Source organism: Cydia fagiglandana, chromosome 3 (genome assembly GCF_963556715.1).
Source record: "Cydia fagiglandana chromosome 3, ilCydFagi1.1, whole genome shotgun sequence".
NCBI classification, from domain to species: Eukaryota; Metazoa; Arthropoda; class Insecta; order Lepidoptera; family Tortricidae; genus Cydia; species Cydia fagiglandana.
In genome coordinates this window covers 9,129,058-9,154,912 of record NC_085934.1, presented here as the reverse complement: position 1 = coordinate 9,154,912, position 25,855 = coordinate 9,129,058, and the positions used below count along the sequence as shown (strand labels likewise).

Genomic DNA, 25,855 nt, shown 5'->3' with positions numbered 1-25,855 from the left:
TTGCTTATGAAAGCAGAAGAATATAAATGATCGTATTAGATTCATAATTGTTACATATATATTTGCCGTAACTTATTTTTAAAACGTGTTTTACAATTAAAAGACACATCAAGATTGTTTACCTTATTTCTAATGCTAAAAAAACGAACTATAAGGTCACAACAAATATTTAAACGAGGTGGCTCACTAGTTTTTATTAAGTGTTAGTAAAACAATAGTAAATAGTTGCGGTAGGTTCAGAGAAGTCCACGTCGGCTCTAACTTTCCACGGAGCGCTACGTAAGTCTGTAGCGGTTTAAAACTGGTCTTATGAAGGTTTTTAACACTTTTTCCTCAAGCGAATATTAAATATGAGGATAAGTTTAAAAGCGACCAGTAGCTGGTGGATATATCTACTTGTACATACTTAACATAGATAGCAATCTGCACAAAATATTTAACCAGATGTATATTGTACATACAAAACTTTTATGGATATTTTATTGCCTGAGTAATTAGCCACGCATTGAATTCGACGTAAGTATATATAGAGAGTGTTACATTGTATGTACTACTTCCCACCTTTTTTGTATTACGCCAAATAGGTATAGGTAGTGGTATAGTATTAGATACGATTTCGATTCGTAGGTAGGTAGTCATGAATACTAAACGCAAAGTGAACACTGAATTGCATATTTTTTAGCGGTTAAAATTTAATTTTTATCTTTAAATCACAGAACGCTATACAGGGTGATTTCTGGGTCGTGATCCAGAACCACTTTTTCTGACTCTGTAAATGATCCACATTATCATATGGTAGTATTTGATTAAAAGATAATTACTTTAATTATTCTTATTTTTCAAGTAAAATTAATGTTATACTAAGTAATTATGGTCACCCTATGACTTTTGACATACGCTGTATGGAAAGCGACAAGACGTCACATTGAGTAGGGTCACCAAATTGTATGCAAACATGTTTTTTCCTACTTGTCATCTGGAAAATAATCATCATTATTGGTGATAAACAATAATTAACAACATCATTAGGCTCATCTTTGGATTCTGTATGATGTCTGGCTCTCTTGCTCCACGACCCCGAAATCACCCTGTATACTTACAAACGAAAGGAGTCGTCGTGCAAACCAAACAGTCGAACAATCGATGAACAAATAATAACAACGTCCGGCGATTCGCTGACTAAATATGGCTCTATGACCTGTTGCTATTATTTCCTATAAGGTTGAGCTTGTACAGTCTGAATTATTCGCATATGTTATTTATTTTATCTTATCAAAATTTTGGTACGTTTAATCATTACATTTTAAGTCAACATTTTCCTAATGAGGTACATTTACCAAAAGGGGTTCTGACAAAAATCATGAATGATGACTATTCAATTAATTTCATTATCATTTGTTTAAGGATCAACTTCGATCCTTTTTGTTAGTACTACGACTGTGACTTATAATATATTGTTAGTATTATACTCTATATACTATCTAAGATTGTTTGAAAATATGCGAGTTACTTAACTACGAGTATAACATAATGATAATAATGAATTAAATGTTTAAATATGTATTGTATGACATGATCTGTATGTAATCGTTTTGTTTTATTTTATTATTATTTATATGTCTTTTCCATATCTCGGGGCCATGGGGTCCCGGACCTTTGGGAGGCGTACGTGGGGCCAAAGCCAACAGCGCAGAGGCCCTTTAAGACACTTTAATCTAAAAGCAAGGGATACACATGGCGGATACCATCCCCGAACGCACAATATGATACATCCAGAGATGGTCCCCGCCAGGTGCAAAGACTATTGCAGTGCAGCACTTTTGTACTGCGATGGGAACTAAGGTCATGGGCTATAGATTTGAAAGTTGGATGGACTGGATAATGGGCTATGGGAAAGACTAGCGGACACCTGCCGTGACAATCAGTCTCAATATTGTAAATGACAGGTGGTGACTCGACAACTCTTTGAGTGGGCCCCGCAATGGCCGCACGCACAGTGCGACAACAGGGCAACACATTGGAGTGGCTGTGAGGTTGTCGAGAGGTGAGTCTGCGGTAGCCAGATCCCGGTAATCCGTTCAGCAGGCCGCCGGCGTTATGACATTTTACACTTCCAACCTGGAGCATAGGTCCCGCTCTTGCGACTCCATTCTGGCCGGCCAATCAAGGCAAGCACAGAGAGGCGAGGGCCAGATGACAGGGCCCTCTGGAATAGGGGTCCGCGGTGTCGCCACTCACCGTCAGCTCGCCACAAGCTGCCCCCGCGCGGTTATTATTATTATTAGTATTATTTATAATTGAACTTAGGTATAATAAATGTAATGACTTAGGCTAAAATTGTTGTTCCTGTAAAATTGCATTTTTGCGTTAAATAAATAAGGGTCAAACAGATCACTGTATTATGTCTTTCCTGTAGACATACTCAAGAGTTAAGGGCTATAAAGGTTAATTTTCTTATTTAACCCTTATCCACGTGAAAAGGTCCTCCTTTTATTTACAGAACTATGATAAAATCATTACTTACATGCCCACAAGCTGTTAACTATTGCCCACAGGAGAGAAAAATGTACAGTTCGCGCGAACACACTAGTTTTCTCTCCTGTGGGAAATTGAAACTGACAATGTAATTCAGTTATAATCAAAGATAATGATGAAATTAACAAGAAATTAAATTGCAGGTATCATATTTAATAAATTAAAGAAATAAAATAAAATATAATTTAATAATAACAGACACTTATCCGAGATATATGGGACAGGGAGTCTTGAGATATATCACGTGTTTATTTTTCTTACACTAGCCAAAAAATATTACGTGATTAATGGACAAACCCCTGACAAATTACGTTTGCTGTCGTCATTAATCAATACATTACTTGATGATTTTTTAAATAAAGAAATAAATTTCTTATATTTTTAGATATTACGTAACGGTACCTACGCAGATTTACCTGAAAATATGTGCTCGTATTAAAATACCCGTTGTATAAAACTAAAGTTGGTCAAAAGCTTTATGTTTGCTTTTTTGTAGGTATATAAGTTAGCTTTACTGATAGCTACAATTTTATCCAAACTATGTTAAGTACTCTAATCATGTGCTGATTTAAGAGTTATTATTTAACATCAATTTATTTCGCCATCCTGAAAATGGTAATCAGATACGGCCATTTATTCTCTAATGAAGTTCACTATAACATGCGCAGAATGTTAAGTGACCTTTACAGATGCCTGGATAGATTTATGGCCTTTGTCACTGCTATGGACGTCTACGCTGCACGAATTTTCCAATGGTTCAGGCCCCTGTTTAGACTAGCAAATAATGCAGTTACATTCCAATGATAAATATAGTGTTTTAACGATTTCTTCACCAAACCAAACGGCAAATTGAAAGGCTCTCTTGATTATTTGAAAACTGATGAGAATGCTTTTTATCCACACGCGGGGCAAAGTAATCTGATGCAAATTTTGTGTTGTTTCCTTGTAGAATTGTTTGCTGGTAGAATTGACTTTAATGATGATTTTGAAAAAAAAAAATGAAGTAGGTTTATAGCTTCGGTATGTTCGCCGCTGACTATTTTTGTAATGAAGGAACATAGGTTTTCTTATATGTACCTAATACTTTATACTACTCTTTTAAATTAGGAAAGTAGTAATAAGTATACACTATTCAGTTATATAATTAATTTTTAAATTAATTATCACTGCAACTGTAGTTGTTCGCCGCGTTATCAGCATTCAAAAACTTCAGCAGTTCGTTGTACGCGGGCACCTTGATCTGAATATCAGGCGGTTTATGAAACAGTTTCAGTCAAGCCGCTTGGAGACTATCCAGGACAAATAAAAGCGCAATACGATGCAAAACAAAAATATTAAGAATTGTTATCAATCACACGATAACAAACTGTTTATGGTACAATCTGGCGAAAGATAAATGTTAATATTTTTCGACTTTTATTTGAGTGGATTCGCCTGCACTTTTATTTTTGGAATTATTCTTAGGTTCTTTGAGTGGGAATAGAGAGATATTTTTCAAACATTTTTTTTTTATATATTTCGGGTAAGTATTTAGTAATTTCTTGCTTATGGTGAATAAAGTGTAGTTTTATACTTTCATCTTATCTGAGTCATGTAAGAACCTATTTAAAACAAAATTATGTATCTACGGCAGCGGTTCTCAAACTTTTTTGATGACGGAACCCTTTTGACAAGCGAAATATTTGACGGAGCCCCAAATTAATTTTCGTTCATCACTGTGGACCAGATATACCTATAGAAGAGCTGGTTTTTTTCTTACAAGTATTTTCGCGGAAACCCAACAGAGGCTTTGCGGAACCCTAGGGTTCGGCGGAACACACTTTGAGAATGGCTGATCTACGGAATTCCATTTTAGTTGATTTTCCTTAGCCACTAGGAGGGTAGCTATACAATAGGTAAGTATACCTACGTCGTACATATTAAAACAATAATATGTTCTTTGAAGGCCGCAAAAATATGTGACACTCTTATAACTCTAATTAAGATCGTATCAGATATTTTCGCGACTTTCGTTAGGTATGTAATATTATTATTGCAGGTGACTGTACCCATCTATTTACCTACTACCTGACGTGCGTGTATTTAATGTAATAGTACAAATTATATTACCTAATATATTAAATGTCATGAATATTCGTGGATGGAATAGAGTGCTAAATTTCTAGACACTCACATTCAATTTACACTAACAATTCTAGGTATGCTAACTGGTTTTGTTATATTTTTTGTTGATTCAGTTGAGTATTTTTTTATACATCTCCAAGGTCCACAGGAAATTGACACCTGGTGAAAAATCACGAGCAATGTTTGTATGCTTACTGCTGCGTTCAAATGATTTAAAACGAAATGATTTCATTAAAATTAATCTATCTAATTAGGTATAGAATATTATGAATATTTATTTCATAATGTTTGTTTATTTCAGTAGGTACTTACTAATCGGTATTATTGCTACGGAAGTTAAGCTAGCGCAGCTCATTATTGGGTTACTTGGCCCATAACCTAACTACACAGCGAAACCAGAATTTCTTAGGTAGTATGCTCAAATAGTTGGAAAAAGTAACATCGCGTACTGTTGGTTATGGTTACGTCCAATTCAAACGACCGATCAAAACCCACAATGTAATGAAACTCGCATGCGAGTTCTCGCATTGTCTAAATGAGCCCTTAGAGTTAGAGTCGCCAGTTCGAGTTTTGCCCGAGACAGTGAGTTTTTCCGCTTTTCTTTTACTTCTACATTTTGCTTACATAATTATTTCTGAATCAAAAAATAAATTTTTCAATCTGGTTTGAGTGCCAGTGGTGTTGGATTCTGGATATCCTGGAATACGCCGCCTTCAACACTTGAAAGTGACGATATGAACTTCGTTTCTAATTAAAATACTTAACTAATGTTTTATCGTAACTATTGTACCAATCTGTGTACGTGTAAGTAGGGACACGGAATAGTGATAAGAACCTGAATCGGTCCACACGATATTCAGTAATGTCACAATTTGCTACAATTGGACTTTCATTTGTTACAATTACATATTCTGAAAATAACTTTAATTCTTAACTACCTGTATGTTATGTCACTTATGTCTTACCTTTATCGGATGTACCCAGTATTGGGGTCTCCATAACCACGGTAGAATGACTGATGCGGTAAGAAAAGCGGATAGGTAGTAGACTTAGCCAACTTAGTTCTGCACTTGCAATCTTCTAAATACTTAGGTATGTATATTTAGAGGTGAACCTTTTCGCATCATATGGATATTGGTGTATTCTTATTTCCTGATATTGCCTACCACCTGTCACCATCTAGTCGGGAAAATAAAGAATAAGACTTAATTTAAAAATTATCGCAAATCGCATTAATAAATTACGTACTAATACTCATTAATGATTCCTATCAAGTTTTGCCTACGCTACTGATTTATATAAGATACAGTAAGCTACAAATACACATCTAAGTTTTATAGTAAAAATACCAACACTCACAGTGTACTGCAGTTTTGTTTCTTTTAAAGATAAAGGAATGTCTCCTTTAAGTAAAATGAGCCAGCTTAAAGATTTAAGGTAGTTTCCCTCCAGGGCCCGACTTATCTTTCCACACTGTATAGGTGCTGCCAGTCCTCTTTCTCTTTTTCTCTCTTCCGATGACGCTATAACCCATTGTCAAGACAATCCTCCTCCACTATTATCCTCCAGTTGCCACAATGTTTGGCGAGTTTCCTTTTCTCATCTTACTCTGCACAATCTAGTCTGGCTTTTGGGAATAAGAATTCCAACCAACAAAATTATATTATATATGACAACACAGTGTACCTAGGTTGTATATTTTGTTAAAACATATTAACTCGCCGTACTCTCATCATTTCCATGGACAATATTGGTGTGCTTATTTTTCTAGTAATATTCATTGCCGACTGTATTGTATAACCATATAATCGAGTCTTTAGCAGCATTCATTAGCATATGTAAGCTAATTCTGGCATCATGCATGGCTTGCACGGCGTCGCCAATAAACTCCTCACTTTAGCTTCTACCGTCACTATCCTAACATCACAGCAATTGGCTTCTTTTCTACCGACTCATCATTATTCGCAGTAAGTTCGGACAAAGGTAGACCACAATGATGTTTAATTTATAAAGACGCTCGGTTAAGGAACAAAAAAAAAATGAAACAATACCATCGCTTATATAGGTACCTAGATATGTCTGGTAACGATTTATTTAACGAACCATAATGCATGTACAATAAAGTAGTAATATCCTTTAATCTTCTTTTAAACATATGCCAAGTGACCATCAAGAGGCTTTTGGTTGTCTTTATGAATTCATACTTGACCTTGACAAATAGAAACTCGGGTCGTTAAACACTTAACTCACCTAATTAACTTTCTGGATAAAAATCAAAAATACATAGTTTTGTTATACACACGCACTACTTTTTTAAAGTACAATAAAATAAATAATATTTTGATATGGTAAGTGAAGGGACTAGCATTCGAGTAAAAATATCAACTTATGAAACTTATCTAAAAGTAATATTAGGAATATAAAATAAATGTAAGTATTTTAAATTAATGAATTTACCTACTAATACTGCAAAATGTAAACTAATAAATGCAAACTCACATTTGATTGCTAATAATAACTTACAATTAAATTATGATATAATACTCTAATTATCTAAATGAGGTACTTAACCCAACGCAATCGAAAACTAACTTATTGTTACTTGGGCAAGATATCGGAGCTTATCAATGCAAAATAACGGGCAGGCCAATTAGTTATAAGTATTATGCGAGGCGGTGTCATGATCATGACTTTAGCGTGTCATTGTTTGTTGGAAGGTCCACGTAATCCGTGACTTCCCAGTGGTACTCGGGCTCGTCTGGAAGCTGCGGGGGGAAGGCGGAGCGCGTGATGGGCACGCCATCCTCGTTCAGGGATAGGTAGCTCTCCAGCGCCGGGTCCTCAGGGGTGCTGCGCGCCCGCGCGTTAAATGCCCCGCCCACGTCTTCGCTTGGAAGCTCCCAAATGTGAAACTGGGCATTCATCTTGAAGTTCTGTTGACAACGAAACCATTTGTTTGTCATTAAGTCATTAAGTACTTGAATCTGAAACAATAGGTGCCTAAACAAAAACGTAAATGTATGGACGCATAAGTACTTAGGTACGAAAGAAAAATGAGCTGTGTGGAAGACTTTAGACCAGGGATGCCAACTTAGTGGTTTTACCTCTAAATTTAGGGGGAAATAAACCAGCTAGGGGTTTTTTAGGGGCTAAATATTTTGACGTGAAACGTAGGTAAACGTCTTTAAAAACCCGTAGAGGGGCTCGGATCAAAAACCGATGTAACGAAAAAGTGTTATGGCGCGGCGGCTTATATCTCCGAAACTATAATACCTATAAACATAGTTTTGATACAGATGTGTAGAAGAAAGTAGCCATTACTCGGAACAGCACGTGCCGCTGACATAGATGGCGCTGATTCTGCACTAGACACGACGTATTCGGAGCAAAAATGACCCCTATTTTCAGTGTTCATTTAGTAATGACTCATCAGCCCATTAACCGATTTCGGTAAAATTCATGTCATTTGATAGATCTTACTTTATTTTAATGAAATATGAGTAAAATAAAGTACGTGGAATTATAATAAGCTGTTAAAAAATAAAAATGTGACAGTTTTTACAGAATTTTGACGTGAAACGTAGGTAAACGTCTTTAAAAACCCGTAGAGGGGCTCGGATCAAAAACCGATGTAACGAAAAAGTGTTATGGCGCGGCGGCTTATATCTCCGAAACTATAATACCTATAAACATAGTTTTGATACAGATGTGTAGAAGAAAGTAGCCATTACTCGGAACAGCACGTGCCGCTGACATAGATGGCGCTGATTCTGCACTAGACACGACGTATTCGGAGCAAAAATGACCCCTATTTTCAGTGTTCATTTAGTAATGACTCATCAGCCCATTAACCGATTTCGGTAAAATTCATGTCATTTGATAGATCTTACTTTATTTTAATGAAATATGAGTAAAATAAAGTACGTGGAATTATAATAAGCTGTTAAAAAATAAAAATGTGACAGTTTTTACAGAATTTTTATCACTGCTCTTGTTTGAGGCCACCGTGTGCGAAAAATAGGGCGCAAAACTGACAAAATATACCTGAAATAGTAAGATAAAGCAATAACGGTTCTTTTAATACCACATTCACCATAGTAATACATGCTCATCTCCTCAAATAATGCATTAGCATCTATGGCGGCGCGGCGGCGCGAGTTTTATATACATAGAACACATATAACGTATGACGGCTGCTTGACAATCCCGAGTTCCTAATGCTAGTAAGTATACCGGGTGTGGCCTGTAATATGAGCAAAAAAATTAACTGTAGGCTGTACTCCTCATACTGACCAACATTTATTCAGCGACTTTTAAAAATAACTTGTGGTTTGATTTTTAATACACTGTAAAGTTTATTCTAAGCCGCAATGTATTGCGAATTTTGTTATGTTTAAGACGTGACAAGCAACGTCAATCACAATGATATGGCGTGGCGATGGCGTCCATTGAAGATAATATTTATTTTGTATGAAAAATAGGGAGTCTAAATACTTCATAATTTTTAAAAGTTGTTGAACAAAAGTGTCACCGTTTGAGGAGTACATTCTATGTTTTAATTATTTGCTCGTGTTACAGGCCACACCCGGTATAGTAATCTTAGTTAGGTACTTTCTGTGGCCTATCCCACAAAACTTACAATTACAATTTTACAAGTGTCAAGTTACAAGTTTGTAATAATACAAATGTGCGTACCACAATGTGCGTGCGTAACAAATTTGTAGTGGAAAATTCTTACAAATATGTAAATTGTATCACAAGTCTACAATTTGTTGTATCACAAAACTTTACATACGCTACATATCTTTTCCGGAAAATTTACAAATTTGTAGCTGACAATTGTTTTGTGCTACATTAAATTGTAGTAATAATTATACATATATGTAGAATTGTACCTACAATTTAACAATTCTCTAAACGTGTGTCGCACCCTCTTGCTACAATTGCTACTATACGAATACTAGTAATTGCAGTAGTATCTTTATCATATTTAGCGATTCCAACCCTACCTACTACCTACTACGAAATATTTAGTTCAAGTAGCAGTGATAGTGATCCTAGGTGTCATGAATTTCATATATATCTACATATATAATCCCAATTTTACTTAGCTTTAATTTAATTTACGAAATACTCATATATACTGGACAAAAAAAATGCATATACTCAAATTGAGCTTATCTTTGTACGCCTTTTCCAATTTTGCCACATAGTGTCCCTTAAGTATTTCCAATCTTTCTCCATTATTCCTAAATCATTTAAATTTTGCGCTTTTTCCTTCCATTTGTTTTACATAGTGTGCGTCAATTTATCACTAAATTTACTAAAGTTTTTGTTTTCATTTATGAGGTTTATAATATAATGGTCAGTTTAGCTTGCAAATCCATTGTAATGTCAGTTGGTATGTAAATGCTCGTAGATAAATCAAGATCACTATATAAATATAATTGATGTAATTCTTGCGTATTGCGTATAAAGTGAAACTACCTTCAACATTAAAGAAGCAAAATAAATTGTTAAGTACATATTTGTAGTTGTAACATTACAATTTTTCGCTTGTATATTTACAAATCAACAATTCTACAATTATGTAGCTGTCGTGACATACCTTTATTCTTTGTGATACGCTTTAGCAAAAATGACATATTTGTATACTGCAGACTTGTAATGAATACATATTTGTAATTATTGTGGTACATTTTTTTGTTTACAATTTAACAATTTTGTCGAATTGTACACTTGTAAAGTTTTGTGGGATAGGGCCCAGGGCCCTATGTCTGATGTAATGGGTAAAACATAATTTAGAAAAGGTCACTTCTGTGGACAATAGGTACTATAAAAGGTAACGACTGTGGTTCATATATATCCCGTTTTTCTCATTAGAGTCTCAAGTATTGAATGAAATATTCTGCCTGTAAAGGTGCTGCGTAAAAAAATGCTTTTAGATTCCCTTAAATGCGATGGCTACAGGAAAGACACGAACGAGTTTGCTATAAAACGTGTATTACCCGTATAAAATATCTATTCTCGTAATTTTGGTGTGTTATTTACAAAAAAATTGTACCTAATCGTTACATTCATTACTCCAAAATGAATTGATCATTTAATTATTTAAATAGGTGTGACGCTGTAATTAATTATTTTAAAATTACCCATCAAATGCTGCATTCAAATTCATCTAGATACAGTGAATCATTATGACCCCAAATAATCTTTACAGATAAAATTTAGATATTATCCAAAATTATTATAATACATCACGCATTCGCGAGATGTGCGACTTCGGTATTCAAACACAAAGCAATAGTACAAGAGTCTAACTAAATGCGAAGGTCGAAGGCTGCGCTCTACGTAAGGCCGAAGGCAAGAAGCGTCCAGGATGTCAGTGCTTTAACACAGAACAATATTACAAGTGTCTAAATGCGAAGGCCGAAGGCCGAGCTCCGCGTAGGGCCGAAGGCCCGAAGCGTCCAGTCTGTCAGTTCTGTGTTTAACCACTGACATCCTGGACGCTTCGGCCTTCGCATTTAGACACTTGTACTATTGTTCTGTGTTATAGCACTCAAATCCTGGACGCTTCGGGCCTTCGGCCCTACGCGGAGCTCGGCCTTCGCCCTTTGCATTTAGACACTTGTACTATTTTTCTGTGCTAAAGCACTGATGTCCTGCACGCTTCGGGCCTTCGGTCCTACGCGGAGCTCGGCCTTCGCATTTAGACACTTGTACTATTGTTCTGTGTTATAGCACTTAAATCCTGGACGCTTCGGGCCTTCGCCCCTACGCGGAGCTCGGCCTTCGGCCTTCGCATTTAGACACTTGTATTATTGTTCTGTGCTAAAACACTGATGTCCTGGACGCTTCGGGCCTTCGGCCCTACGCGGAGCTCGGCCTTCGGCCTTCGCATTTAGACACTTGCACTATTGTTTTGTGTTATAGTACTTAAATCCTGGACGCTTCGGGCCTTCGGCCCTACGCGGAGCTCGGCCTTCGGCCTTCGCATTTAGACACTTTTACTATTTTTCTGTGCTAAAGCACTGACATCTTGGACGCTTCGGGCCTTCGGCCCTACGCGGAGCTCGGCCTTCGGCCTTCGCATTTAGACACTTGTATTATTGTTCTGTGCTAAAACACTGATGTCCTGGACGCTTCGGGCCTTCGGCCCTACGCGGAGCTCGGCCTTCGGCCTTCGCATTTTGACACTTGTATTATTGTTCTGTGCTAAAACACTGATGTCCTGGACGCTTCGGGCCTTCGGCCCTACGCGGAGCTCGGCCTTCGGCCTTCGCATTTAGACACTTGTACTATTGTTTTGTGTTAAAGTACTTAAATCCTGGACGCTTCGGGCCTTCGGCCCTACGCGGAGCTCGGCCTTCGCATTTAGACACTTTTACTATTGTTCTGTGTTATAGCACTTAAATCCTGGACGCTTCGGGCCTTCGGCCCTACGCGGAGCTCGGCCTTCGGCCTTCGCATTTAGACACTTGTACTATTGTTCTGTGTTAAAGCACTAACATTCTGGACGCTTCGGGCCTTCGGCCCTACGCGGAGCTCGGCCTTCGGCCTTCGCATTTAGACACTTGTACTATTGTTTTGTGTTATAGTACTTAAATCCTGGACGCTTCGGGCCTTCGGCCCTACGCGGAGCTCGGCCTTCGGCCTTCGCATTTTGATACTTGTATTATTGTTCTGTGCTAAAACACTGATGTCCTGGACGCTTCGGGCCTTCGGCCCTACGCGCAGCTCGGCCTTCGGCCTTCGCATTTAGACACTTGTACTATTGTTTTGTGTTATAGTACTTAAATCCTGGACGCTTCGGGCCTTCGGCCCTACGCGGAGCTCGGCCTTCGGCCTTCGCATTTAGACACTTGCACTATTGTTTTGTGTTATAGTACTTAAATCCTGGACGCTTCGGGCCTTCGGCCCTATGCGGAGCTCGGCCTTCGGCCTTCGCATTTAGACACTTTTACTATTTTTCTGTGCTAAAGCACTGACATCTTGGACGCTTCGGGCCTTCGGCCCTACGCGGAGCTCGGCCTTCGGCCTTCGCATTTAGACACTTGTATTATTGTTCTGTGCTAAAACACTGATGTCCTGGACGCTTCGGGCCTTCGGCCCTACGCGGAGCTCGGCCTTCGGCCTTCGCATTTTGACACTTGTATTATTGTTCTGTGCTAAAACACTGATGTCCTGGACGCTTCGGGCCTTCGGCCCTACGCGGAGCTCGGCCTTCGGCCTTCGCATTTAGACACTTGTACTATTGTTTTGTGTTATAGTACTTAGATCCTGGACGCTTCGGGCCTTCGGCCCTACGCGGAGCTCGGCCTTCGGCCTTCGCATTTAGACACTTTTACTATTGTTCTGTGTTATAGCACTTAAATCCTGGACGCTTCGGGCCTCCGGCCCTACGCGGAGCTCGGCCTTCGGCCTTCGCATTTAGACACTTGTTCTATTATTCTGTGTTAAAGCACTAACATTCTGGACGCTTCGGGCCTTCGGCCCTACGCGGAGCTCGGCTTTCGGCCTTCGCATTTAGACACTTTTACTATTTTTCTGTGCTAAAGCACTGACATCTTGGACGCTTCGGGCCTTCGGTCCTACGCGGAGCTCGGCCTTCGGCCTTCGTATTTAGACACTTGTACTATTGTTCTGTGTTATAGCACTTAAATCCTGGACGCTTCGGGCCTTCGGCCCTACGCGGAGCTCGGCCTTCGGCCCTACGCGGAGCTCGGCCTTCGGCCTTCGCATTTAGACACTTTTACTATTGTTCTATGTTAAAGCACTTAAATCCTGGACGCTTCGGGCCTTCGGCCCTACGCGGAGCTCGGCCTTCGGCCTTCGCATTGGCGGTCCACACCACGTTTCACGTCAGCCATAGCGGCTGTGTCCCTGATACAGCCTCTCTCATTTTTTAGTCGTTTTACTAGGGGTTTTTTAGGGTAGATAAAGGCGGCAAATTTGAAAAATGTAGGCGTGAAGGGATATCGTCTCATAGAAAATTTGAATTTCGCGCCTTTTTCTACTGACAAGATTTGCTTGACCATCTATACCGTTCATATGTATGTATGATCACAAAAATGTCGAACCGGTTGAAAATCATAATAATGTACTAAATTCTGGAAAATGTATAAATAAAGAATTAATTAAACGTATAATTTCTTTTATTTTTTATTTAGTGGGTTTTCCAAAATAATAGTACAGTTTTAGGGGTTTTTAAGTTGAGCTCTAGGGGTAAAACAAAATTGGAGTTGGCAACCCTGCTTTAGACGGATTTAAAGCCAGTTGCACCAACCACATTTGACAGACTGATCAACGTCAGCCGGCGCGCCCCGGCGCTTTACTATGAAACTTTCCATGCATACAAATTTAGCGAACTCTTTAACGATACGAACAGTTTGGTGCTACCGACCCTTAAACTATTAAAGATGCCAAGCAATTGGGAAAGTATGTATTAGGTATCCTGGCTTATTCGAAAATCAAAATTAGGAAATTTAATTCGGAATCAGGAAATCAACAACACTATAGTGGGTTTAGTTAGTTAGACCGTATAGACAATTTTAAATACCTAGGATATTTAGTTTGTTTTCAAGCATTTTCCGATATAAAAGAACTGAGTAACATTTATTCCAAAGTAGAGATTGCTTGCCTCGTATTACCAAACGGCGTAACTCTTGTTAGCACGCAATCGCTTTATTTTCCTGTATTAGTGCAAAGGTAACAAATAAAACATTGCCAAACAATAACTGCTGCATTAGTGGCTATTATAAGAGTGTCATTATGAAAAGTTAATCTGAAAATTTACCTTCATATAATTGAACTATAATTAAGGAATCCTTTTATACGCTTACAAGATCACTATTTAAAAATTGACACTTGAAGACAGTCCCCACATGGGGACCCATTATCTTACCTTTAACAATCTCAACCCTATAAAAATCTTAATAAAACCTTTCTAAAAAGTACTGATAACAGTGAAAGTGTTATGAGTTTTTTAAACGTAAGTAAAAAGTAAGTACCTAAGTCTAGGACCTAGACTCTAGGTAGGTCACTCACAAAAACACTGAAAATCTCAGCGGTTAATGTGATGAGTTGATCCCTTCCACTGCTACACAAACCTAGCAACTTTACAAGGCAAAATAGATATTATATTACTTTAGATTACATATAGTAAAGTATAATAGCATAAGAATATATAATCACAATGATTATGTACTAGATACTTTGTGTCGAGAATAGTTAGTAAGGCAGGTAGAGGTAGGTAAGGCAGTTGTCCCACCGTATGATAGTTATCTACTACGTAAGTAATTATGTACTTTCTGTTTTACCGCCCATGAAACGTTAAATATAGATATACTCGTATATCTGCATCTCTGGAATAATTCTCCAACTGTTTACAGTATGTAGGTACCTACTAGCGAAAAATTCCCAAATTTAGAGTCAGTCCATGAAAAGTCTGCGGTAGATTTGACAGCCCACGCAGTGCACATGTTATTTTAAACGTCAAACTTCTATGATGTATAAATGACACTTGCACTGCGTGGGCTATCAAATCCGCTGCAAACTTTTCTTGATGATCCGACTCTACAAGACGGAGAACCTTAATGATAATGGCAGACAGTCAACTTTGTCTAAGCTGTGTTATTGGTAACCGAGTATAATTGCCGTCACATTCTCCGGCCGCAGTAATCTGCGACGAGCCTTGATGAAACCACAATAAACATGATCCTGAGATGCCCTTGCGCACTTCCGCTTTTAATCGTAACAACTACCTGCAGTCCTACATACGAACCTTTTACACATGCGCATATAAATCACGCAACGGTTTTATTTTTAAGTACTTACAACGGATCAGAGACTAACGAATGATATAAACTGCAATCTTCATACAAAGTTCTTATTACCATTGTTATAGATGGCTTAAATAAGCGAACCTACAGGTCCATTTTTTATGGTCCTCTGACTTCCACATTTTATGTATAGGTACCTATTCTCCATTAAGCTAAATGAAAGAGTTAAAAAAATGTAATATAAATGTTCATGTGTTGTAATGTTAGAATTGAAAATTGTAAGGACCATCTGCCACATAAACATACCAATGCTACTTTATAACTACATACATCAGTTTGATGACCAGACCAGATCATTTACTATAACAAAAAAGCGACTATATACCTATGTACAAAGATTATCGAGTGTTTATTATTTACTTGTCTTTAGCCAGAATGATCTCACTGCAGCGTAGGAAGCCGCAAGTAGTAGGTACTTAGGTACATAACTTCCAAACACCTCTTATGATAATATTGTGATTGTTGAATCGGATATGTTTAGTTATAAATCAAATTATCAAAGTACCTAAACAGCCTCGTCCTACGTCAGGATAACTGAAGGCTGAAAAAAATACGGCAAATTTTGAAACGTCCAAGATAAGTCTATGACAAATTAGTGCACAATTTAGTAAGCTCACGGCAAATATCATAAAGGATGACGCACGGCAACCTGACAGACAAACAACGAGGAGACTGATGGTGCTCGATGTTAGTTTGGTTTTGATGCTGATAAGCCTCTAACGCCTCTATTTTCAACATAATAACACACAAACATGATCATAGAACGCAAACTGGAAAAGAAAATGGGCTCTCAAACATTTTTTTACTATAGGTACATATGTAACTACTTTCCGCACTAGTGCGATAATTGGCACATTACGTGCTTGTCGAAAATCTAAAGGGCCATATGTACCTACCTACTGTTGTAAGATACATGTGCGAATAGGTAACTCGCAACTCGTGGCAATTTTTCGACTCCCTTCGGTCGTGTTTTAATTTATCGCTACTCGTTGCGAATTTCCTATTTTCCTGCAGGCAATGCACCTATTCATAGAACTCAATCCATTCTTTATATTATTGAGAACCTCCAGAAACTCATTTAAAAAAATAAAGAGCATAGGGCAGCCAAATCTCGCGCATCACCAACATGAACGTTGCTCCAGGCGGTACATAGTATGCTACCGTAAACTAAAATATCTACCTAGTACCTTACCTATGTATATGATAAGAGAAGTTAATATCTCTGATAGCTCTGATGACCCATAGCTCTTTGTCATGTGTCATGACATATATAAGTATTTTGTAACATTTAGATGCATGCTTAATTGTTTACTCTTGGCCAGGGAGCGAGCCAGATCTTTTACATATTTATTAGACTTTTATTTAAGTACATATAATTTTATTTTGTAGCATGCAAGTTTATGTCCATAGCCATGTATGCATTTGCTATTCAGAATACAGCAAAGCGATCGTAGCCGGTCGTAGCAAACTGCAGAGCTGATAACTGCATAAGTATTTTACTATCACCTCGCCTAACACAATGGTGGTTTTATCTCGGGCAGTAAATTCTGTTCAATGGCCCGGCTTGATTGAACAGAGCACGTGAGGTGACGCATACTGTGTTTGCCGCAAGTACAACATAATAGTGCGATGACAGACGACTGTTTTTTTTTTTTCAAGGATTCACCAGTATCTGTGTGATGTCGATATCAGATCATATAGTTACAATTGCGAGGTCATATTATGCTGGAAATGAGTTCACAGTTGGGGCAAACTGTTTTGGGAATTAGGTAACAGCTTAGCAGGTATTCGTTACAAAACTAGAGATTTACTATGACAAACATGTACTTACCTATAGGTATGTACTTAATCTTCTTCTTTCTTCTTTCTCCTGGCTTTTGTCCCAGTTTATTTGGGGTCAGCCCTCCTAGTAATCTTGCGCCACAGCTCACGGTTGTGGGTTGTCTCGTCTGTTGCGTTCAACAGCTTCATGTCCTTTTTGACTGTTTGGAGCCAGGTTGTTGGTGGTCGTCCGGGTCCTCTCTTCTTCTCTTCGATTCTCATAACCCTTTTTGTCATGTGGTCATCATCCCGTCTCATTACATGTCCATACCAACGCATACGGTTCTCTCTGAGTTTTACTTGTATATTTGCGACCTTAAACGTACCATGAATATAATCATTCCTAATTTTATCCATTCTTGTCACTCCTCCAGACCATCGTAGCATCTTCATCTGTGTTGTGTGCATTTTTTGTTCATCTGTCTTCCTCATCGGCCAACACTCTGAACCATATAAGAGGGCGGGTCTGACTGCCCTTTTGTAGACGTCGCCTTTTATTCTAATTGGCATACGGGAGTCACACAGGACGCCCGACAATGTCCTCCATTTCAACCAGGCCGTTTGGGTTCTATGTTGTATGTCTTTTTCTACACAAGCTTCTGGTGCTACAACAGATCCAAGGTACTTAAATTGTTCTACTCTGTGAAGAGGTGTGTTATCGATCATTGGACATGGGATTGTACCTCTGTTGGTTCCAGAAAAACCACAATACATATACTCAGTCTTTTGTCTGTTAACTCTCAGCCCTCTTTTTTCTAACGACTCCTGCCAAGCGGTAAGGTCTAATTGTACTTCTGTCAACGATTCAGCTATAAGAACTACATCGTCGGCATATAGTAATGACCATGGCGCTGGTTTTTGTATGTCTGCAGTAATATAGTTCATTACTAAGTTAAATAGTAGAGGGCTCATGGTCGAGCCTTGATGGACACCTACTCTGACCTCGAAAACTTCACTTGATCCTGATGGACTGATCACTCTTGTGGATACATTATGGTACAGATCTTTAAGCAGTTCGATGAAGTATTCTGGCACCAGTTGCGCTCTCACCGCGTGCCAGATAAGCTCTCGTGGTACCCGATCAAACGCTTTCTCGAGATCTATAAAAACCATATGTAAATCTTGCTTCCGAGACTTGTATTTTTCCATAAGTATTTTGACTGAATGGATGGCATCCGTGGTACTCACACCGCTGGTGAATCCGCATTGGTTTGGTGTGATGTTTGTTGCTTTTGTTAACCTTTTGACGAGAACACTCTCCCAGATCTTAAGAGTATGAGATGTGAGCTTGATAGCTCTATAATTCCCGCAGTCAGCTACATCCCCTTTATTCTTATAGAAAGGTATGAGTTTGCTGGTCCTCCATATTTCAGGGACTTTCTTAGATATTAGAATCCCATTAAACAACTTGGTCAGCCACTGTACTCCAGTTATACCTAGATGTTTCCATATTTCCGCAGGAATTTCGTCAGGTCCTGTAGCTTTTCCATTTTTCGTATTATGGATAGCAGCTTTGACTTCTTGGGCTACAATGACTTCAATTGGACCTTGTGCGCATGGTAGTTCTAAAAGCGGTTCCCGTGGAAACTCCTCATTGAGAAGTGCTTTATAGTACTCTCGCCACCTCTGGTTGATCTCTTTGTCTGTGGTTAACAAGTTGCTAGAGGAGTCTTTGATGTATTTGTTACGTTTTAAGTCTTTTGTTTGATTATGTCTAAATTTTGCTAATTTAAAAATTTCAGTATCTGTTTTTGCGTTCTCTAATTGTTTGTAGAAGTGATCATTGGACATTGCTCTTGATATTGCAACACATTTTTTAGCCCTCTTTTTCCTAGTTACATATTCCAAGCGATCGGCTTCCAATTTTGTTTCCTGCCATTTCTTGAAATAAGCTTTCTTTTCTTTTAATTGAGACTTGACATTCTCGTTCCACCAGGAAGGATCCTTATTAATTCGAAGTGTTCCTTTGGTGACGCCTAAGGTTGTTTTGGCGGTTTTTATGCAAAATTCTTGAAATTCGTTCCAGAGGGTGTTGTTGTCTTTCTGATGATGTAGGGTCTCTATTAAGTAGGAATCGATCTGACTAATGAATGAGTTGCCATCTGACTTGTGTAAGTTGTACCATTTTATGCGGGGTTCCCTGTTTATGTACTTTGGTTGTTGGTTCCACTTTGGCATCAGTAAACAGCCTACCAGAAGTCTGTGCTGCGTGGTTAGCGGTTCCCCTGGTATAACTTTGCAGTCCTTGAAGTTCCGCAGAATAGACCTATCGCACAGGAAAAAATCTATTTGAGATGTTGAGTTACCGCTTTTGTATGTGACAAGGTGTTCGTCCTTCTTTTGGAAGTAGGTGTTTACTATCGGGAGGTCAAATTGGGTGGCTAGGTTTATAATGTCAAGGCCTTGGTTATTAGGCTTGCCATACCCAAAATTTCCATGTACGATTGAATTATTTGGTGCATTTTGGCCTACATGTCCATTCAAATCTCCTGCTATTATTTTTCTTTCCTCTGTGGGAATGGATTGCAAAAGATCTTCCAAGTTCCCCCAAAATAGATCTTTTTCTTTGCTATCACATCCTGTTTGAGGAGCATACACTGAAACTATATTTAAAGCCGGTTGGTTATCTAAAGCTAGTTTGACATACATAATTCTGTCACATATTCGCTCTACTTTAATTATTCTTTGCTTAAGTGTTTGGTCAAGGATGATACCAATTCCGTTTCTGGTCGTTGATGTGCCGTTGTACAACAATTGATAGTTCCTACCAATTTCCCTGGATTTAGCTCCTTTCCATTTAAGCTCTTGAACACAACATATATTAATATTTCGCCTAAATAATGTGTTCGCTAACTCTTGGCTGCGTCCGGTCAGAGAACCTATGTTCCAGGTTGCTATGCGCATGTTGTTTGCGCTGCGTCTTGATTCGTCGCTTGCAGGGGACGCCTTAGCATTTTTCGCATTTAATCGCATCTGACCGTCGCTTGAGGGGTACGCCCTAGCAGTTATATTCCTTCTCTTGTGCTGTGCTTTCATACTAGGAGATTGTTTTGTTTTGGCAGTGGGTTTTTTACGGCCGGTTGCCACCTGACGCCAAGACTGTCACCCTCTTCCAGGGTGTGAGTGCCGCCGTTGGCTCATTAAGAGTTCTTCCGCCGCCATCTCTTCTGAAGTGCTCCAGCCTAAGCACTTAGCACTAGTTGCGACCTCTACTCCGAATATGTCGAAGAAGCCCGCAGCCGGGGTTTGATAACGGAGTTGCCTTCTCCGGCCTGTTGGTCCGCGGACGGTATTTTATTTCCCGTCTACCCTGCGTCTTCATGACGCCGAGTGTTCCCCTATCCGCCGCCTGGGGACGCGTTCTCTAGGTGTGAGGCTCACCCGAGAAAGGTATGTACTTAATACTTAGATAAATCATAAAAAGGTTGCATGGTTTTGGACGGTTCTCTATGTACAAATATTAACTAGTAGAATGTTAATCCTTTGCACCGCAATATTGAGAAAAGAGTGAGATAAATACTAATTTAGGTTCAAGTAAACTAGTAATGAAAATGAGTGTAATGACAAACAAGACGATGGGAAAAGGCGACGATACCAATCATATGTACAAATGTAGACTTTGGCCTCCGCTTGACGCCATACCTACACTACGTACGTCACGCTCACGAATTGTTTGGGAGACAGGCATAATTTTTCTATAGAATTAATGTCACACAAAATCAACTAATTAATGTTGGATTAGCAAGCTGAAGTGGCAATGGGCAGGCCACATTGCGCGCAGAGAAGATGGCCGATGGGGTCGAAAAGTGCTCGAGTGGAGACCACGGACTAGCAAGCGCAGCGTAGGACGTCCACCCACAAGATGGACGGACGACCTTGTTAAGGCCGCCGGAAGACGCTGGATGCGGGTCGCTTCCAACCGGTACGAATGGAGGTCCAAGGGGGAGGCCTATATTCAGCAGTGGATGTCTTATGATGATGATGATGAATGTCACAGTCCCTACAGCGTTATGTCACCTGGAGACCGGCTACAATGACCAAAGCAGTTTGTATTGTTAATGTTACCTCCGGTAGGCAGTGGTGCTGCAGGCAGTAATAGTCCTGCGAGCCGTCGTGGTGGCACCACGTGCCGTCGGGGAAGTACGGGTCCAGGCCCTTGTCGTTGAGCTCCACTCGAGGCGCGTAGAAGCCGCCGCCCGCCGCCCGCCGGCAGAACACCGCGCACCCCATCCACATCCGAGCTACGATTTAACACGCATTTAATTATATACATGTTTTCTAAATTAAGTTTTGCACTTTTTAAGTTTTGCACTTTTTAAATTAAGTTTTCACTAATTTCCATTTGGGGTCAAATTAGTACAAAGTAAATATAAACCAAAGAGCTTGGCTTGATTTTGACCAATGCTTCGACTTTGACAACAATTCAACTTGTAGCTTTACAAAATGGGCTCCAGCGCATTAGAAATTAGTTATTTGTTTTACAAGGGGACAAAGAAATTCTACCAACAAACATAAGAAAACAACTCAAAATTTGCATTAGAGTAAGTACTTTTCTTCATATGTAAATAAAACGCAACTTTGCTACCTATCAGTTTTTGAAGTGCAAAGTAAGCCTTTCGGAGCTGGTGTGGTGAAAATATTTGATCGTCACCCGCGGCTTTTGCCGACATTATAGTCATTATATTTAGATAGGTTAGGCGTCTTACTGGGGTCGTGGGGCGCCTGCAGGCCGCCGCCGCGCGCGTCCAGGCTGTGCAGCACCGCCGCGTACTCCGCGCACTTGCGGGCAGCCAGCTCGCTTGCCGTCACCCGCTTCTTCTTACCGCACACCTGCACATAGGTACCACACAACTAATTACCGAATACAATATGGGTATTTAGATAGGCCTTTATGAATTAGGAATTATTAGCGTAATATGTATACGGTCAGCCAAGAAAGTGGTCTATCACTTTTCGACTCTATCATCTGATTGATAGAGTCGAAAAGTGGTAGACCACTTTCTTGGCTGACTATACAATGTACATATATTGGCCAGTGTCCGTGGTGGCCGATGATTTTATTTTTGGCTGCTGTACAATGTAAGTAAATATATCTAATAAAAGTTAGGCACATACAAAGAGCGTATACATAGAAGCTGTTTCATGTAACTACCCCGGCCCGTCCAGTAATTACAATTTAGAGTTTATTTAAATGAGTGTATTCATTGGAACGAGCCTCTTGCTTAATTAGATATCCAACTTCATATTTGTTCAATATCGATCTACTTTAGGAAATACTCGTGACATTTGTTGTTGTGGACCTAGGTATAGGTATTGATTATTTGTATGTATTATTATGTATACATACCAATTCCACTGTTAACCGCAAATCGTACGATAATTCTTATTGTATCCTAGTACCTACTACGCAGACAATTTACCTCTGACGTGAATTTATAAACTCCACTAGCGGTTTATTTACGCGTCATAATTTGGTTTAAGATTATAGGTAAGTGCGTCACATGATCGTCATATTGGATTTGGCGATTGTGACTCAATGAAATAAACAGTTTAATAAACGAATTATCGCAAAAGTTATTCATTCATTCATATTTTTATTCATATAACAATACAAGATTGAGTTCGAATATTAACATTAATGTACAATAAAATAACTAAAATTAAATAGCTATAAAATTCATGTCAAAAAAAAAATAACTTATCTTAAATAATAAACTAAACTATTTAAACTATTATATGGTCTATGTGTTATTGATGCTCTCACCTTATTACGTCATACCCGATGCCGGCACAGCGTGCAGCCCAAGCTACACGCGCTCCGCCTGCACCACTTATTTCTCAACTCTATGGGTGCTCACCTTAGAGTCGTCACAGATAACGACGTCATACCCGACGCCGTCGCAGCTCCCGGAGGCGCAGCCGCGGCGGCGCTCGCGGAAGCCGCGCGAGCGCAGCGAGCAGCCCGAGCGGCACGCGCCCTCCTGCCACGCGCCCCAACCACCTACACTGCCTCCGTTGGTGGTTCCTACTGCGCTCCAAAGACAAATTATAAGATTATATTAGCAATAAACGTATTTGTAATTACAGAAAAAACCTAGATGATAGTTTTGTAATAGAGAAAGCTATTGCTATAAAAACATCCTGCTATATAATAGCTACATAAATAATTTCTGAGGTAATAAATAAGACCAGTTTATAATAAGGTAAAAAAAAATACTACAAGAACGGAACTTTTTAGCATTGTTCCATAGGTTTTGGTTTCTTAAATGTTTTCAATTAAAGAGGCAAAATTAAGAAAAATATTTAATTCAGCTAGAATACGGGTTAAGGATGACTCACGATAGACCGGGCCGTGCCCGGGTCGAGGCGTTCGACGTATCATTTTCTATGAAGGCTGATCGGTGAGATCACGTGGTGGTTTCCATAGAAAACGAAGCGCCAGAAGTGGCCGGAAGCTCCGGTCCGACCCCAGCCCAGTCTAGCGTGAGTCATCCTTTACTTTGAATCTCTTGTCTCTTACTAATAGAATCTGATTTCGTCCATAGTAATATTAACGCGTGTAGGTATTCGTAACGTCTTCAAAAAGTTTGTACGCACCCGTGGTCGTAGTGCTCACTCCATTGGCGTTGCTTCCGTTGTAGCGCGGGGTACTGGATGTCACTGTTGGAGCTTTCGTTGTGATTTCTGCACCACCTGACGACACACATTCACCTCCCTGACACCACTGGAAGAAAACGGAGATTATACCACTTTAAGTTAGCTTCAAGGGTCTCACGCTAGAACGATCCCCAGGCCTAGGCCGGTCCAAACGTCCGGTCCGGTCCGACACTTCATTCTATAGAAAGCATCACGTGATCATCGATCACCCGTCATAGGAAAAAAGTGTCGGATGCCTCGCTCCGGACCCGGGTCGTTCTAGCGTGAGTCATAATATCCTTAACTTTATTAATGATTAAGTTATGTACCTAGTATAATCTACGACACTGTTCTCCACCGCAGCACTCCAGATATTTAGCAGTACAATACCTTAACCTACAGGTTCCATGAAAGTCCTTTGAATATGTGAAATACGTGCTAACACGTGGTTCTTAAGAAAACCGTTTGTTGTCTCCTTAGGTAAGCAGGGTTTCCGCGATCGAGATTTTCACTAGATGGCAGTACCGTGACGAGAGGTCTTTTTGACAACTGCTGTCAAAATCCACCAATAAAAAAAAACATGGTTAAATATTATTGGTGGATTATGACAGCTATAAATAGACCTCTCGCTACGGTGCTGTCATCTAGTGAAAAACTCGATCGCGGAAACCTTCACTGGATTTCCACCATGTTAGAGCGTACCATATGATGTCCGCAGGGAGTACCGGGCAGCGCAGGGCCGGCGTAATAGAAGCCGGCGCGGTGCGGCGTGCGGCACGCCAGCTGCTCGCACAGCGACGCGGCGGGCGCCGTCGTCGGCGCGGCGTCTGCGTCGCGGAGTAACACCTGCAAATAATACAACACATTTGTACGGTATCGTTGACGGTAATAGGTAAAAAAACTGAATGTCTCGCGGCGGCTTGATGATGCGGAGACTTCATGCTTTGCACGGGTTAACAAATACACCTAAACCTTCCTCAAGAATCACTACTGATATATACAGTTGTTGAGTTTATCGCGAACAAACACACAACACAAACAGACAGACGTGGCGAGGGACTTTGTTTTGTAAGATGTAGTGATTTAATCAAGTTAGTTAGCGAAGTTGTGAGAATATGCGCAACCGCTATGCGTCAACCTGGCGTCAACACAATAACACGTCGCAATGCGGCTGGCCCATATCAAAACCCAGTAAGTGCTTCAGAACAAATTTTACAGGAGAGCGTAAAAACTGCTTGATGGATAACCACGCTAAAACCTAGTACTTATGTCTCAGTCCCTTATTAGGTTTTGATATGGGATTTGTGACTTGCTGAGTTTTACAATGGTAAACCGTCACTAGACATGTTACTTACTAGGTTAGGAGGTATCAAAGTCTCTGTTATTTAAGCCGATATTGAAGCAGGTGTCTTTCTAATTGGATAAGGACTTACTAGGTGGGTCCAAATAACATAAAAAATTAAGTTTGAGAAATTTGTATCTTATAGGTTTTGATATGGGACAGCCGAATGGCTGTAGCAAAGAGAAGATAAACGTTACTATAATTATTACAGTATAACTGTCCAAACTGCGAATATCATACCTCGCACTGCTTCTTAGCGCCCCACACCAGCCCGGGCGCGCCGCCGAAGCGCTCGTGCCGCAGCTCCTCCTCCGCGCCCTCCACCTCGGGCTCCTGGCCGTCCAGCAAACACGTCGCCCACCTGCCCGATCAACACACTTTGTCCACATTAACTCTACTTAAGGCCACATCTGGGTATTTTCTTAACGTTTACTATAGAATATAGACTGAGGCTGAACAAGTTTTGCAATGGGGCCAACCCTGGAGTTTCAAATACATATAATTCAATCCAATTCCATCTTCAATGTATGACTTATTGCACCTACTTGACTTG

General features: G+C 39.7%; 1 protein-coding gene across 1 annotated transcript in view; it reads right to left on the bottom strand.

Annotated features, from left to right (window-relative positions):
• Positions 1-6,725: 6,725 nt before the first annotated feature.
• The window catches only part of LOC134680438 (A disintegrin and metalloproteinase with thrombospondin motifs adt-2-like), a 31,576-nt gene continuing 12,446 nt past the window's right edge, over positions 6,726-25,855 (bottom strand). Inside the window, exons 8-14 of the mRNA XM_063539569.1 lie at positions 25,543-25,663; positions 24,663-24,806; positions 23,922-24,048; positions 23,183-23,352; positions 22,031-22,154; positions 21,390-21,565; positions 6,726-7,592 (exon numbers count right to left, since the gene is read on the bottom strand). Of these exons, the coding sequence (XP_063395639.1) occupies positions 7,344-7,592; positions 21,390-21,565; positions 22,031-22,154; positions 23,183-23,352; positions 23,922-24,048; positions 24,663-24,806; positions 25,543-25,663 (1,111 nt within the window). The 3' untranslated portion in view covers positions 6,726-7,343. The remainder of the gene's footprint in view (positions 7,593-21,389; positions 21,566-22,030; positions 22,155-23,182; positions 23,353-23,921; positions 24,049-24,662; positions 24,807-25,542; positions 25,664-25,855) is intronic.